The sequence below is a fragment of the Leucopleurus acutus genome (assembly GCF_964270905.1).
Source record: "Leucopleurus acutus genome assembly, chromosome: 3".
Classification (NCBI taxonomy): domain Eukaryota; kingdom Metazoa; phylum Chordata; class Mammalia; order Artiodactyla; family Delphinidae; genus Leucopleurus; species Leucopleurus acutus.
The window spans coordinates 59,112,526-59,128,359 of record NC_139145.1 but is presented as its reverse complement, the minus strand read 5'-3'; the positions used below and the strand labels follow the sequence as shown (position 1 = coordinate 59,128,359).

The following is a 15,834-nucleotide window of genomic DNA, read 5'->3' as shown; positions in this document are numbered from 1 at the left end:
CTAAATCACATTAGTACTTATTGATATTTTACACTGAATACATTGAGTATGACTTTATATATTCATCAAATGTATTACCTGATATGATTTCTCAATTAGTTTTCAATTAGTTTTCACATTTGTAAAACCACATGAATGTGGTATATATGGAAATATTAAATTTAATATACAATATACACATTAATATAATAAATATTAATATATTGTATTAATATACAATGTACTAATATACAATATTTAATATACAATCTATATAGCAGTTACCAAAATCTAGGAGATTGAGAGTTCCTAACTCCAATACTGACTGTCAAACTACTGAAAACAAGTGTCTTAGGTAAAGGTCCTGGTGAAACAAAGATCACTGCTTGATCATTATACTCACAGTTATACTCAGGGTTGGTTGCTAGGGACTGAGTAGAGAGTGTATTTTTCTCTCTCAAATATACTGGGGGAAATGTATATATCCAGATTTCCTTTCTCCGTCCTTGAGATTCATGTAATGAATTTAAGGAGTTTGTTCAGGCAGCTGCATCAGAAATTGTTTTTGTGATAGTGGTAGAAATGACAAGCAGTTCCTTTGTTGCACCAGTCAATACCTGTTTTTGCCTAAGGATGTAGCCATACCAATTCTGGATAATCCAGCTCTGAAGTGGGTTGGGCAGTGCTGGGTTTCTTTTGTTGGCGCTATTAGTTTGAGTTGTGACCTAGTCACACATGCCTACTGAAGATATGAGCTAATTAAGTTCCACAAATTCTAACTAAAGCCAGTGTACATGGCATTTACATCAAAATAGTTTTCTAGAAAAGGTACTTTCCCCACATTTTCTACAATGTATTATCTAGAAAGAACATTTACCTAAAATGTTCTGCTCATAGAAAACTGTCTCTTTTTGACATGTGAAATGCCAAAATAGGCATTTACCAAGCCAAAGAAATGTTCACAATCTTCGAATTGCTCTTTAAATAAATGTTTGGCAGAATCGATTTTAAAGTCATTTTAAAAATCATTTTTTGTAGAATTTTCAGATTCCAGTTCAAGGGAGGTGAAATATTAAAAATTACACAATCAAGATATACAAGGCCCTTTGTTAAAGTTGCAAGAGAGTAGACAATGCCAAAGCTTTTGCTTTTAGCCAATCTCTCTTGGCTAAACTCGTATGGCCATTCTCAGGGTCAAAGAACATTTGCCATACAAACTTCCCCAAATGCCTTTCTTGCGATCTTTGATCACAGGATTAGTTAGAGCATTAGTTCTTTTAAAGCCCTCTTTACTGACAAAGGCGATAGAGAGATAGAGCTAACAGAGGTACAGAGATCTCCTCTGAGGGGGGAAGACCCCCTCAGCTAGCCTTGTTTTGCATCACAGAGACAATTAGTGTGGCTGGCAGGAGCCAGGGGGCAGGTGGAGGACTCCTGAAGGAAAAGTAACTAAAAAAAGTTAGTCTTTGCTGTAAGTTTGGCACTTTGTTAAGCGCCTGACGTTATTACCAATTTATTCATAACAACAACTCAATGAGGGAGGTATTAATATTAGCCCCATTTTACAGACGGACGAACTGAAAGTCACAGAGACTAAACAACTAACGCCCGGAGGTCACACAGTAAGTAAGTGGCGGCACCAGAACTCGAAATTGCTCCAGATCACGCACTCTTAACCACTGCATTCAGCCCCGCGGTGTGATTCCGCGCGCTGTCCACGGCCTTCCCACCCTCCTTCGTGGGACAGTTCCCGGTACTGAGGCATGGCGCTGTCCAGCCCTCAGGCCCGCCGCCTTCCACAGGCAAGAGAACGCGGCCCCGAGGGGCGACCCCGCCCGCAGGTTGTAGAACTGCCGCGCCCCGCCACGTCCTGGCACGCGGGCTGGCCGAATCGCCTCCGGGCGGTCATCCTCAGCAGCTCTCTGGTTCCCTCAGCTCGCGGGGCTAGGCTCCTCTCGGAAAGGCGGGAGGTACTCAGCCGTAACGACCCCGCTCCATCGTCTCTCCCAGCCCCCTACTCCCGCCCAAAGAGCCAGAAGCAGAGGTTACACAGCCTCCCCTGTCCCAGAGGCGGTGACCTCTCTAGTGACTGACGCGCCGCTCCTCCAACCAGGGACGGGCAGGAAGGTGGAGCCTACCTGAGACTGACAGCTTCTTCCCTCCAATCCGCGTGCAGCAACTCTCCGCGCCTGGCAGAGAGCGACAGGTGGGGACTGCGTTACCTCCGCGCCTCTTGCACCACTGACGTAAGAGCCTCACTAAGCGCTGGGTGAATTCACTCCAAATCTCACCAATTCTCGCAGGTCGTCACCTCGGCCGTCATTTTAATCAAGAGTGGAAATTCCCCAACCCTTTCCCGTCACCTCAGATGGGGGCGGGATGAATGGTACACTTACCGGCCAATTGTACCACGCGACGTCCTGTGACAAAGTGACCGACACTTTCTGTCGCCAATGAAGTTTTCCATTGTCAGGGGTCACTATGACTGACCACAAGGCCAACTAATCCACTTTAAGGTCGTGACGCGATAGTCAGCGAGACTGGCCAATAGACATAGAAAAAGACCGGAAGTCGGCACGTGGGGAATAGTAGGCGGGTGTTCGCAACCGCCTAGGCCTGCGCGGGTCAACGCAGCTTGGGGGCTGCGAGCCAGGGAGCGGCGCGTGACGAAGAGTCTGAGCGACGGCTCGCCTTGGCCAATGAGCTTCAGCCGCTGGGGAGCTGTAGCCAGTGGCGAGTGTGGGGGCGGGAGGCAGCAGGTTAGGCAGTGAGAAGTTAGTGGCGCTGCTGGGACGGGGGGGAAGGAGACGCTTCTTCCTCCTGCTGGTCCTCTCGTTTCCCGGGATTGGCGGCGGCGGTGGCCGCGGCCGCGAGTGACTCGGCAGCGTCTCTGGCTTCGCGTGAGAACCATGCTGACCGACGGCGGAGGCGGCGGCACCTCCTTTGAGGAGGATCTGGACTCAGTGGCTCCGCGATCCGCCCCAGCCGGGGCCTCGGAGCCGCCTCCGCCGGGAGGGGTCGGACTGGGAATCCGCACCGTGAGACTCTTTGGGGAGGCCGGGCCGGCTCCGGGAGTCGGTGGCGGCGGCAGCGGTGCGGGCGGAGGGGACGCCGCGGCGCTGGATTTCAAGTTGGCGGCTGCCGTCCTGAGGACCGGGGGTGGAGGTGGTGCCTCTGGTAGCGACGAGGACGAGGTGTCCGAGGTACGGCTCGGGGACCCCCGCCTCCCACACAGCTTGAGGCACGAATTCTCTCTGGGCCGGCGCAGGGCAGGGGCCACCCTCCCGCTGCTCAGGCGGAGTCGTTTTCTGACAGCGATCGGCTCCATGGCGGCAGTGGCAGCGGTGCGGGCCTAGTGCGCCCTCGGCTTACTCTTCAGCCCGCGGCTCGAGCCGGACCGCTTCCCGTCACCATCCATAGACCCACAATAGAGAATCCTTTGGTCTCTGAGCTTCGCGCGGGAACCGGGACTCCTCGGGCACCTCCCGCCCACCCCGCTTTGGAGATGGGGGGGGCGGGGTCTTGCCAGAGTCCCTGCCCTTGGTACTGAGAGAGCGAGACAGAGGGTCAGGGTGAGAGAGGGAGAGTGAGACAGAGACAGAGAGACAGAGCTGGCTTGCCTAAAGAGCATTGCCACTGTACTGTGTCTCTCGTCAGAGTTGCAGGGTTGGACATTATTTGCCTTATGCCTTACTTGTGTGTTTAAGGAGGGGTCTTAATTCCCCTCTATAGTTTGAAACAGGTGAGTACTAAGGAGCTCTCTGCTTTTGCGCTGAAAAATCACGTGAGTCTTGCGCCTGGAACTTTGTGTGAAGTTAGACAGGAAAAGAAAGTTCCAGTGCATCTTTGAGCTTCGCAACGGCTGGATAGCTGAACTCTGGAGATTTTTAGGCTGGGAGAAGATGAGGCCCTGTATGGACACCTTTTGCAGTGAGGAAAATTTGTTATCAGGTCCTTAGTTTCTTTTAACTCCTATACTGGGCCTTTTTAGGTCTAGGCAACCTAGAATGGTAGGCATCAACTTTTGGGCTCTAGAGCAAAAGGAGATATTTTATATCTGCACTTTTTTCCCTTGACTTTGGCTTGGTTATAGTACTGTCTTGTGATGACTATTGTTCTAAGTGCTCAGAGTATTCTATTTTGGTTCTAAGGTGCCTGGTTCACCCCCTATGACATTTTAACCTCCAGTGTTGGTCTTAAAGTACAGGGATTTCTATAGATGTGCAACTATCCTGGCTTTTGTATTTGAGAGGAATAAGGAGACACTGCATTTGTGGGTTGTAGAATACATTTAGTGCACAGTCTTGCCATTCTTGGTCTGAACAGGAATTCCTTTAGATTTAAAACCTTAGTGTATTCTAACCCCAATATTTTGCTTTGGAAAAAACTGTGTGGGTTGTAAAGGAGATAGTTCCTTGAATATCTGTATCTTTGAATTTCACTATAAGAGAAATAACTTCTAAGCCAAGGTGGGACAGGATTTTATTTGAGTAGGCAGTTAGGGAGAGACTCTCTGGAGCACTTCCACTCCTGGGCTTGTGGAAGGCTTTCATTTAGACTTTTAATGAAAATTGATGAGAGATGAACCTAGAACACATTTACCTTTTTACCTAAGAAATAAAGTGGGAATATCTTTAGGCTCTAAAAGATTAGAGTCTATTTTTCTTTGAAACTTCTAAGAGAGACTGAAAAGGTTTGCTTTGGTCTGGATGTGATAGAAGGATGATGTCCTTGATTTTCTGGACCATTTTTGCATAATTGTCATTGATGAGATGAAACGTCACACATTTGTTTTTACTTCAGTAGTATTCTTAAATTTCTTCAGAGGTAGAGTGCTAGTGAGCTTCCGAAGTTATGAATCTAACTCTATGGGCTCATGTGTTATATCTGGGTAAATGAGCTTTTGAAATAACCATTTATGTGAGGCTTGTTCGCGCATCCATATGACATGGAGAAGAAATTCCTGGAATATCTAGTGTCTGTTGTATATTATGTGTGGTAGGATATAGTCTGTACCTTTGTGAGTGAAATGACCTTTTTTTCCCAAACAAATTTCTTGGATTTTCTTTTCTCTCTGACAAGATGAGTGTCTTCTCCCATATTATTAACTTTGAATTTCCAGTGTGAAAAGACCATACATGATATTCTTCAAAAAACACTCACCCAACTGGCATTTGGTGAATAATAATAGCATCTTTATTTTCATCATACCTAGATGTTTTAGAACCAAATATTTAGAATGTAGACATTCAGAGAGATGGGTTGGTTTGTAGTTTGAGAGTGAAGTTTGTTTTGTTCCCTGAATGGGGCAGGACTAGGTAAGAAATGAGTAAGAAATGTGGAGGCCCAGTGCATTTGCTCTAGAGTTAGTTGAAATTCTGTACATTTGGTATACAGAAATGTAGATACTTTAAGGACCTCTTCTCTATTCATTATCAGAGCCTACAGCTGAGAAAAAACAAGGTACTTTCCCTTGCTGGCTAAGTCAAAACACCTTTTAGTTTGAAGAAGGGGCTTGGATCTTTTTGTAAATTTTTTATATTAGAATTGTGCTAGCTTAGGGAATGTCACCATTTGGGATATTTGGTTCTTGTTGTTTTAAACATTGGGGTGAATACCTGTTTTGTATTTCTTCAGGCATGCTGAGCATGTTCCTTAGCTGTCCAGGGCCTTGAATAGAAGAGTCAGAACTTGCATTGGATTATTTTGAAATGTACTCATTTTTCAGAATAGAAGTCAGGTTGAAAATTCTTTAAAAATCTCTTTTTAAATGTTAACTTTAGATTTGTAGTCTTTTTTTTTTTTAAGTAAGGTAAAAGGAAAATAAAATTCCTAAAGAAAGGATTTTGGTGAGGTTTATGATCTTTAATCTTTTGTCTTAAGAATGTATGCATATACTGTATGTCTATGTGTGTGACATCTTCCTTTTAAAATTATAAAAGTAATATAGTCCTATGGTAAAAAAGTTCAACAGTGTAGATAGTAGATATAAGATGAAAAGTAAAAGTTCTTCTCACCCCTACTGACCCTTCAAATCCCACTCTTCAGAGATAACCAGTATTGAAATTTTTCTTTTAGAAAAATTTCCAGGCCTATATAGGCCTATATGTATATGTATACATGTTCATATACACACTTAAAAGATAGATATCCTATCTTGAGACAGGTGCTATATTTACAATTAGTTAAAAGCACATGGAAATTGTGTACAACATTTTATAGCAAATTATAGCAAAAGCTTTGTAGGGTTTTTTTTTTTTTTTCCTGAAGATTATGTTAAAGAGTCAAAAGCACACACCATACAGAGGGTCCATTCTGATTTTCTCTAATAGCAGATGGATGATTTCCTTTAGGGTTACTTATGACCTACTATCTAGGTAGAGCAATGTTTCTCAACAGCAACGTATCGACATTTGGGGCCAGATAATACTTTGTTGTGAGGGGCTCTCCTGTGCTTTAGCAGCATCCTTGGCATTTACTCACTAGATGCCAGTAAAACCCACCCAGTTGTGACAGCTAAAACTGTCCTTAGACAAAGCCAAATGTCTTGTGGGGCAAAATCACCCCTGGTTGAGAATCACTGGTCTAGAGGCCCACTCTTATCTGGGATGGCAATTTTGTCATGAATACTCTGTATTCAAAGTTCAGGTAAACAAGGTGAGTCACTGCTTTTAATAGCATCTCAGGGCTTATGCTCATAACCTGAACAAGAGAGAAATAGAAAGAGGGTACGGACAGGTGTTCTATTTTTTTTTAATTTAATTTATTTTAATTAATTTATTTATTTTTGGCTGCATTGGGTCTTCGTTTCTGCGGGGGCTTTCTCTAGTTATGTTGAGCGGAGGCTACTCTTCGTTGCGGTGTGTGGGCTTCTCATTGCGGTGACTTCTCTTGTTGCGGAGCACGGGCTGTAGGCACGCAGGCTTCAGTAGTTGCGGCAGGCAGGCTTAGTTGCTCCGTGGCATGTGGGATCTTCCCGGACCAGAGTTCGAAACCGTGTCTCCTGCATTGGCAGGCGTTTTTTTTTTTTTTTTTTTTTTTTTTGCTGTACGCGGACCTCTCACTGTTGTGGCCTCTCCCGTTGCGGAGCACAGGCTCCGGACGCGCAGGTTCAGCGGCCATGGCTCACGGGCCTAGCCGCTCTGCGGCATGTGGGATCTTCCCGGACCCGGGCACGAACCTGCGTCCCCTGCATCGACAGGCGGACTCTCAACCACTGCGCCACCAGGGAAGCCCTGGCAGGCGTATTCTTAACCACTGCACCACCAGGGAAGCCCCGGACTGGTTTAATGTTGTAAATTTTCCATGGTAAATTTATAATTTTAGGAAACTTAAAATGCTGTATTGTTTTTGAAAAATTCATTTATTGTCCATGAAAATGAATTTCTAAAAATCCTTTATGGGGACTTTGTTCAAGGTAGAAAGGCTTTACTTCATAAATTATCATCAATAGTGATAAAATAGGAAATATACCTTTGCATTCTAGTGAGCAAATTTTGGAGACATAAAAATGTCGATTGAAGGAAAAATTACATGTTATTACTGTAACAATTTTTAAAAATTTATTTAATTTATTTTATTTTTGACTGTGTTGGGTCTTCACTGCAGCAAGTGGGCTCTCTCTGGTTGTGGTGAACACGAGCCACTCTTTGCTGCGGTACACAGGCCTTTCATTGAGGTGGCCTCTCCAGTTGCAGAGCTTGGGCTCCAGGCACGCAGGCTTCAGTAGTTGTGGCACATGGGCTCAGTAGTTGTGGCTCACGGGCTCTAGAATGCAGGCTCAGTAGTTGTGGTGCCTGGGCTTAGTTGCTCCGCAGCATGTGGGATCTTCCCGGACCAGGGCTCAAACCTGTGTCCCCTGCAGTGGCAGGCAGACTCTCAACCACTGTGCCACCAGGGAAGCCCCTGTAACAATTCTTCATATTGCATGAGCATCAACCTTGCACAAGTTTCATTCTATAAAGCCTTAAGACTTTACGTAAAATGATTCGTTGGTGAGTATGGTTATATGGATGGTGGGTCGAAACAGTTGATTAGGTATGGGTAGAGGAAAACCTTTTTGTGAAACTCGAAGTATGTAGAGGTTTTCTTTTGGTTATTTAGTACATTTTCATAGGTGATTTACATTTGTACAGTTCATAAGACTAATATGAAGGCAAATACAGTAAAAAGTCTTGACCTTACTCCTACTCCCAAGTATCCTGCCCTTTACACTTTAAATTTTTTATTTATTTATTTATTTTCGTCTGCGTTGAGTCTTTGTTGCTGCGCACGGGCTTTCTCTAGTTGCGGTGAGCGGGGTTAACTCTTCGTTGCGGTGCGTTGTCTTCTCATTGCAGTGGCTTCTCTTGTTGCAGAGCACAGGTTCTAGGCACATGAGCTTCAGTAGTTGTGACTCGCGGGCTCGGTAGCTGTGGCTTACGGGCTCTAGAGCGCAGGCTTAGTAGTTGTGGTCCACGGGGTTAGTTGCTCCGCGGCATGTGGGATCTTCCCGGACCAGGGCTCGAACCCCTGTCCCCTGCATTGGCAGGTGGATTCTTAACCACTGCGCCACCAGGGAAGTCCTCTCACTTGTTTCTACTTTGAGATAATGCCCTTCCTACTCTTATGAAATTAATTTTTAAAATAATCGTGTTTGACAAAATATCAAATTGGAAAGTTCATGTTAGGACTCTGGGTAAAGCCTCAACAGTCTGGGAACCATTGATCTGAATGACTTGCTCAGGATCACACAGCTAATTTATATTAGAAAATAGGTTATGTGACTCCCATTATAGTTATCTTAACTGCTACATTGTCCTGCTGACTGTTTCTCTTCTGATGCATGAACTTAATTAGTTGCTTAGGAAATGCCTTCTCAAACTAGCATTTAATCCGTAGTTGATCTTGTTGGAAAACTTTTATATTATGAAATTGGTGACTGCCATGTAGATCAATCAGTATATTAAGAAGGCAGTCAGGGACTTCCTGGTGGCGCAGTGGTTAAGAATCCGCCTGCCAGTGCAGGGGATACAGGTTCAATCCCTGTTCCGGGAAGATCCCACGTACTGCAGAGCAACTAAGCCCATGCGCCACAACTACTGAGCCTGCACTCTGGAGCCCGCGAGCTACAACTACGGAGCCCGAGTGCAACAACTACTGAAGCCCCCGCGCCTAGAGCCCGTGCTCTGCAACAAGAGAAGCCACCCAATGAGAAGCCCACGAACCGCAAGGAAGAGTAGCCCCCGCTCGTGGCAACTAGGGAAAAGCCCGCGCGCAGCAACTAACACCCAAGGCAGCCAAAAATAAAAATAAATAAAATTTTAAAAAATTATTTAAAAAAAAAGGCAGTCAAAGGTGTGCCATTGAGTATTGGAGGAACACTACTTTAAGGTAATTTTGTAATTGCACTTAAACTCGGAAAGTTTAGGTCTTATTATTATTCATTTTAAGCGAATTAAGAAGTATTAGAAGTACCAGTATAGAAAGGCATATAACCAACTTTGCCACTATGGGAAACATTGGTTTTAATTTGTAAAAATTAAAATCTGTGTGCTATTCTATTTGTAGTTACTTATAGTGTATGTTTCCTATGAATAAAGATCATTTGCCTTATGATGATTGACTGGTTTACCTTTTTTCTGGTCAACTTTACCTAAACCAGGAGGAAAGTAAAGTTGTATATAAAGCTTTTTTTTATTTGATAAGCTGAAATTTAGCAACAGTTTGTCAAAGAACACATTCTGCTCTTCCTCCGCTATACAGCCTTCTGTTCTCACAAAGTTTTTCCTTTAATGGATGCTGTTTTCATTAGTAGAAAGAGTTTTTTTGTTTGTTTGTTTTTTTAAAGTAGATATCCCACCGTATCCTAGTGGTTTGATTCACTGCGTTAGTTTGCAATTTTGAAAAGAAAAAGGCAAGTACACTCCCAGGGATTAGCCCCAAGAACCAAAGAGTTGAACAGGAGAACAGTTTATTAAATTGTCAAGTTTTGATGCTTTGTAATGAGGACAGTTAGGTTGAGAACAATTTTTTAAAATTGTGGTAAAACAAGGATAACAAAATTTACCATTTTAACCATTTTTAAAAATTGTGTTAAAATATACATAACATAAAATTTACCTGTTTGTTTTGGCCATGCCGTGTGGCATGTGGGATCTTAGTTCCTCGACAAAGGATTGAACCCTCGCCCCCTGCAGTGGAAGTGTGAAGTCTTAACCACTGGACCGCTGGGGAAGTCCAGAATTTACCATTTTAACCATTTTAAAGTGGTTTTAAGTACATTCACATTGTTGTGCAACCATCACCACCAGCCATCTCCAGAACTTTTTCATCTTCCAAAACTGAAACTTTGTGCCCATTAGACAGTAATGCCCTGTCCTCCCTTCTCCAGCCCCTTAGCAACCACAATTCTACTTTCTTTCTCTATGATTTTGACTACTCTAGGTATCTCAAATAAGTGAAATCATACAATTTTTCTACTTTTTGTGACTGGCTTATTTTACTAGCGTAATGCCTTCAAGGTTCATCCATGTTTGCAGCATGTCTGACACTTAGCTGAATACTGTTCTATTGTATGTGTATACCATATTTTGTTTATTCATTCATCTGTTGATGGACACTTGGATTGCTCCTCTGCCTTTTGGCTGTTGTGAATATGTTGCTGTGAACATAGGTGTATAAATACCTGTTCAAGTCCCTGCTTTTGCTTCTTTTCTGGTATATACCCAGAAGTGGGATTGCTGGAACATCTGTTAATTCTCTTTTTAATTTTTTGAGGAACCACCATACTGTTTTCCATAGCAGCTGTACCATTTTACATTCCCACTGGCAAAGCACAAGGATTCTGATTTCTCCATATTCTAGCCAATACTTGCTTTCTATTTTTGAGAATAGCCATCCTAATGGGTGTGGGTTTGATGTTGAACATCTTTTTCATGTGCTTATTGGCCATTTGTGTATCGTCTTTGGAGAGATGTCTATTCAAATCCTTTGGCTCTTTTTTTTTTTGGCCACACTGCCCAGCTTGTGGAATCTTAGTTCCGTGATCAGGCAGGGATTGAACCTGGGCCCGTGCAGTGAAAGCGCCAAGTCCTAACCACTGGACCACCAGGGAATTCCTCCTTTGCCCAATTTTAATTGGGTTGTTTTTTCATTGTTTAATTGTAGGAGTTCTTTGGATGTTAATCCCTATCACATGTATAATTTGCACACATTTTCTAACATTCCATTGGTTGCCTTTTTAGTCTGTTGTCCTTTTGTGCTTAAAAGGTTTTAGTTTAGATGAAGTTCAGTTTATCTGTTTTTTTCTTTTATTGTCTGTGCTTTTGTTTTCATATCCATAAAGTTGTTGCCAAATCCTATGTCATGAAGATTTTTTCCCAATGTTTTCTTCTAAGAATTTTATCCTTTTAGCTCTTACATTTAGGTCTTTGAGCCATTTTGAGTTAACTTTTGTTTTTGGTGTAAGGTCAGCGTCTAACTTCAATCTGTAGCTTGTGGATATCCAGTTTTTCCAGCACCACTTGTTGAAAAGACTGTAATTTCTCCATTGAGTGGTCTTGGTATCTTGGTTGAATTGAATTGATCTTATATGGGAAGGTTTTTTCTGGGCTCTCTGTTCTATTCCATTGGTGTATATGTCTGACTTTATGCTAGTATCTCACTGTTTTTATTACTGTAGCTTTAGTAGTAAGTTTTGAAGTCAGGCAGTATTAATCCTCCAACTGTGTTCTTCTTTTTCAAGATTGTTTGACTAGCTAGGGTTCCTTGAGATTCCACGTGAATTTTAGGATGGGTCTTTGTATTTCTGTAAAAAATGCCGTGGGATTTTGATAGGGATTGCATTGAATCTATAGATTGCTTTATGAGAACAAGTTTGAATACAAATCTTATATAATTATTTCACCACAGTAGATATTAGCAAATCAAAAAGCTTGAGACTGACAAAACATTTGAAAGCTTCTATGACAGGAGGAGACTGAGCACTCACTGATGTCCTCCCTGAAGCCATTGAACCCAGTTCACATGGAATACTGTGCTCTAAGTAGATGTTTATTTTTTCTTTTTTTAAGTCTTTATTGGATTTGTTACCATATTGCTTCTGTTTTATGTTTTGGTTTTTTGGCCACAAGGCACGTGGGATCTTAGCTCCCTGACCAGGGATCGAACCTGCATCCCCTTCATTGGAAGGTGAAGTCTTAACCACTGAATGCCAGGGAAGTCCCTAAGTAGATGTTTCTGTAATATAATCGTTATTTTTTCCCTGTTTGTCCTCATATTGACTAATTTGTGATTGATCATGATGCTTCATATGTTGATAAAATGCTAGGAAGAATACTTTTTATGTTTTTTATCACTAGAGATGGGATGAGTTCCATTTCGGAAAAATTGTCTCAATCTGGTATTAAATCTAGATAAATGAACCTGCAGTATTTTCTTTAATGATGTAGAATTTAAAAGTTTTCACATAGACATTTTATGAAATCTGAGTCAGAAAATAAAGGTTTGGCCATGTCAGTTGATACCTTGAGTGGTACACTTTGAAAGTACTTCCAGCACTTATCAGCTTCTATTTGATTTTCTCCTCGTGTTTACTTATTCTGCTAAATCTCTACATTTCTATTTTGGCCTTTTAAAAATTGTACAGTTGATAAATTCAGTAACATATGTGACACAGACTGTCATTATCAAACAGCAAACCCCCAAAGGGGCAGTAGTCCAATTATATTGGATATATTCTCTCTTTTTTTTACTACATTTTATTTTGATATAATTTCAAACTTACTGGAAAGCTGCAAGAATAGTACAAAGATCTCCTCCCATATATCCTTTATCTAGACAGACCAATTTTGTTCATTTTGTCCCATTCCTCTCTCTCTCGACAAACAAGTAATTTATTTTCTGAATCATTTGAAAGTAGACTGAATACATCCTGTCTCTTTTACCCTTAAATTCTTTAGTGTATCTTTCCTAACAAGAAAGGCATTCTCTTACATAACCACAGTGTATTTATCAAAATAGGAAATTTATTAAATTTCCAAAGTATTTTTCAAATTCAAATTCCTAAAGTTAAAAAAATTGAAATAGAATTCACATAATATAGAATTCACTCTTTAAATTGTACAATTCAGTGTTTTTTTAATACATTCACAAAGTTGTGCAACCTTCACCGTTATCTATTTTAAAAAATTTTCATCACCCCCAAACAAAACCTTGTACCCATTAGCAGGCATTTCCCATTCTGTCCCTGCAGCCTTTGGTAATCACTTTCTGTCTCACTGGATTTGCCTAGTCTGGGCATTTCATATAAATGGAATCATACAATATGTGATCTTTTGTGCCTCACTTCTTTCACTTAGTATATTGTTTTCAAGATTTCTACATGTTGTATCATGTATCAGTACTAAATTGGAATAATATGTTTTGTGGATATACCACATTTTGTTCATTGGTTGATGACATTTGGATTATTTCCACTTTTTTTTTTTTTTTTTTTTTTTTTTTTTGCGGTACGCGGGCCTTTCGCTGTTGGGGCCTCTCCTGTTGCGGAGCACAGGCTCAGCGGCCATGGCCCACTGGACCAGCCGCTCCGCGGCATGTGGGATCCTCCCGGACCAGGGCATGAACTCATGTCCCCTGCATCGGCAGGCGGACTCTCAACCACTACGCCACCAGGGAAGCCCCTACTTCCACATTTTGACTATTGTAAATAATGATACTATGAACATTTGTGTACAAGTTTTTTATGACGATATCTTTTCAGTTCCCTTGAGTGTATACCTTGGAGTGGAACCTTGATCATATTATAACTCTGTTTTATTTTCTGAGAAACCACCAGGCTGTTTTCTGTAGCAACTGCATGATTTTACATTCCCAGCAGTGTATGAAGGTTCCAATTTTTCCACATCCTTGCTAACATTTTTTTTTTTTAATATCCATGCTAGTGGGTATGGAGTTTTCGGTTTTTTTTTTTTTTAAATAAATTTACTTATTTATTTATTTTTGGCTGCCTTGGGTCTTTGTTGCTGTGTGTGGGATTTCTCTAGTTGCGGCGAGCGGGGGGCTACTCTTCGTTGCAGTGCGCAGGCTTCTCATCGTGGTGGCTTCTCTTGTTGCAGAACATGGGCTCTAGGCATGTGGGCTTCAATAGTTGTGGCATGTGGGCTCAGCAGTTGTGGCTCGCGGGCTTAGGTGCTCTGCAGCATGTGCGCTCTTCCCAGACCAGGGCTTGAACCCGTGTCTCCTGCACTGGCAGGTGTATTCTTAACCACTGCACCACCAGCAAAGCCCCTGGAGTTTTACCTCATTGTGACTCTGATTTGCATTTCTCCAATGACTAATGAAGTTGAGCATCTTTTCATATGCTTGTTGTCCATTTGTATGTCTTTGGAGAAATGTTTATTCAGATCTTTCTCCCATTTCTTGGTTGGGTTGTCTTTTTATTGTTGAATAATGTTTGTTGTTTGTTTTTAGGAAAAAACATGTATTCTGGATACATACCAGTCCCTTATCAGATACATGATTTGGAAATATTTTCTCCCTTTCTGTGGGCCATCTTTTCACTTTCTTGATTGTGCCATTACATTTTATTTTTTTAAGTTTTTAAATAAATTATTTATTTATTTTTGGCTATGTTGGGTCTTCATTGCTGCACACGGGCTTTCTCTAGTTGCAGTGAACAGGGGCTACTCTTCGTTGCAGTGTGTGGGCTTCTCATTGCAGTGGCTTTTCTTGTGGCGGAGCATGGGCTCTAGGTGCGCAGGCTTCAGTAGTTGTGGCACACGGGCTCAGTAGTTGTGGCTTGCGGGCTCTAGAGCAGAGGCTCAGTAGTTGTGGCGCACAGGCTTAGTTGCTCCGTGGCATGTGGGATCTTCCCGGACCAGGGCTCGAACCCATGTACCCTGCATTGGCAGGCAGATTCTTAACCATTGCACCACCAGGGAAGTCCTGTGCCATTAAATTTTAAATTTTGGTTGGGCCCAATTTTTATATTTAACTAGTTTTTCTTTTGTTACTTGTGCATTTGGTGTCATGTCTAAGAGACCATTGCATAATCCAAGGTTATGAAGATTTACACCTGTTTTCTTCTTTTCTTCTAAGAGTTTTATACTTTTAGCTCTTACATTTTGGTCTTTGATCCATATTGAGATTTTATGTAAGATGGGAGGTAGAGATCTAACCTCATTCTTTTGAATGTGGAGATCCAATTGTCCCAGCACCATTTGTTGAAAAGATACTTCTTTCTCCATTAAATTGTCTTGACACCCTTTTCAAAAATCAGTTGACTTTAAATGTGATGGTTTATTTCTGGAGTGTTTATTTCTATTTTATTCCACTGTTCTATATGTCTTCTCATGCCAGTTCCATACTGTCTTGATTACTGTAGTTTTTTGTAGTAAGTTTTGAAATTGGGAAGTGTAAGTCTTCCAATTTTGTTTTTTTTTTAAGATTCTTTTGGCTATTCTGGGTTACTGGATATGTTTGTGCCCGTCATCTGGTCTTCGGAAGAGGTATAATAGAGGGTATTTTATATGCTACAGAATTTGTGGTCACACACGAAAACCACCCCTCCTCCATTAATAATATTCCATTTCTTGAAATTTCTGCCCCTCTTGTATACACTGAAGGTGGATGGTTGGGAACTCTTATGATTTAAACCTGTGTTTGCTAGGCTACCAGAAGAGGAAGTTGTTGTAGTGTTTGTTGTTTATGCATCCCCTCCCTGACAAAGCCTGGATATATGTTTGAGAGGAGACAAAACTGAAGAGGGAGGAGGTGATTAGTTTGGGTAGTTGTAGTCTAAATATATCTGATGTGGACTATATAGAGCTTGCAAGAAGACTATGGACAGAATTTCTTTTTCCAGGATAATAA

The 15,834-nt window shown here is 41.8% G+C and overlaps 1 protein-coding gene across 10 annotated transcripts in view; it reads left to right on the top strand.

Moving 5' to 3' along the window:
* Positions 1–2,772: 2,772 nt before the first annotated feature.
* The window catches only part of LOC309960194 (ankyrin repeat and KH domain-containing protein 1), a 121,767-nt gene continuing 108,705 nt past the window's right edge, over positions 2,773–15,834 (top strand). For all 10 annotated transcript variants that reach the window (XM_082836848.1, XM_082836850.1, XM_082836849.1 and 7 more), the window contains exon 1: positions 2,773–3,182. In XM_082836848.1, coding sequence (XP_082692974.1) covers positions 2,889–3,182 — 294 coding nt within the window. In that variant the 5' untranslated portion in view covers positions 2,773–2,888. The remainder of the gene's footprint in view (positions 3,183–15,834) is intronic.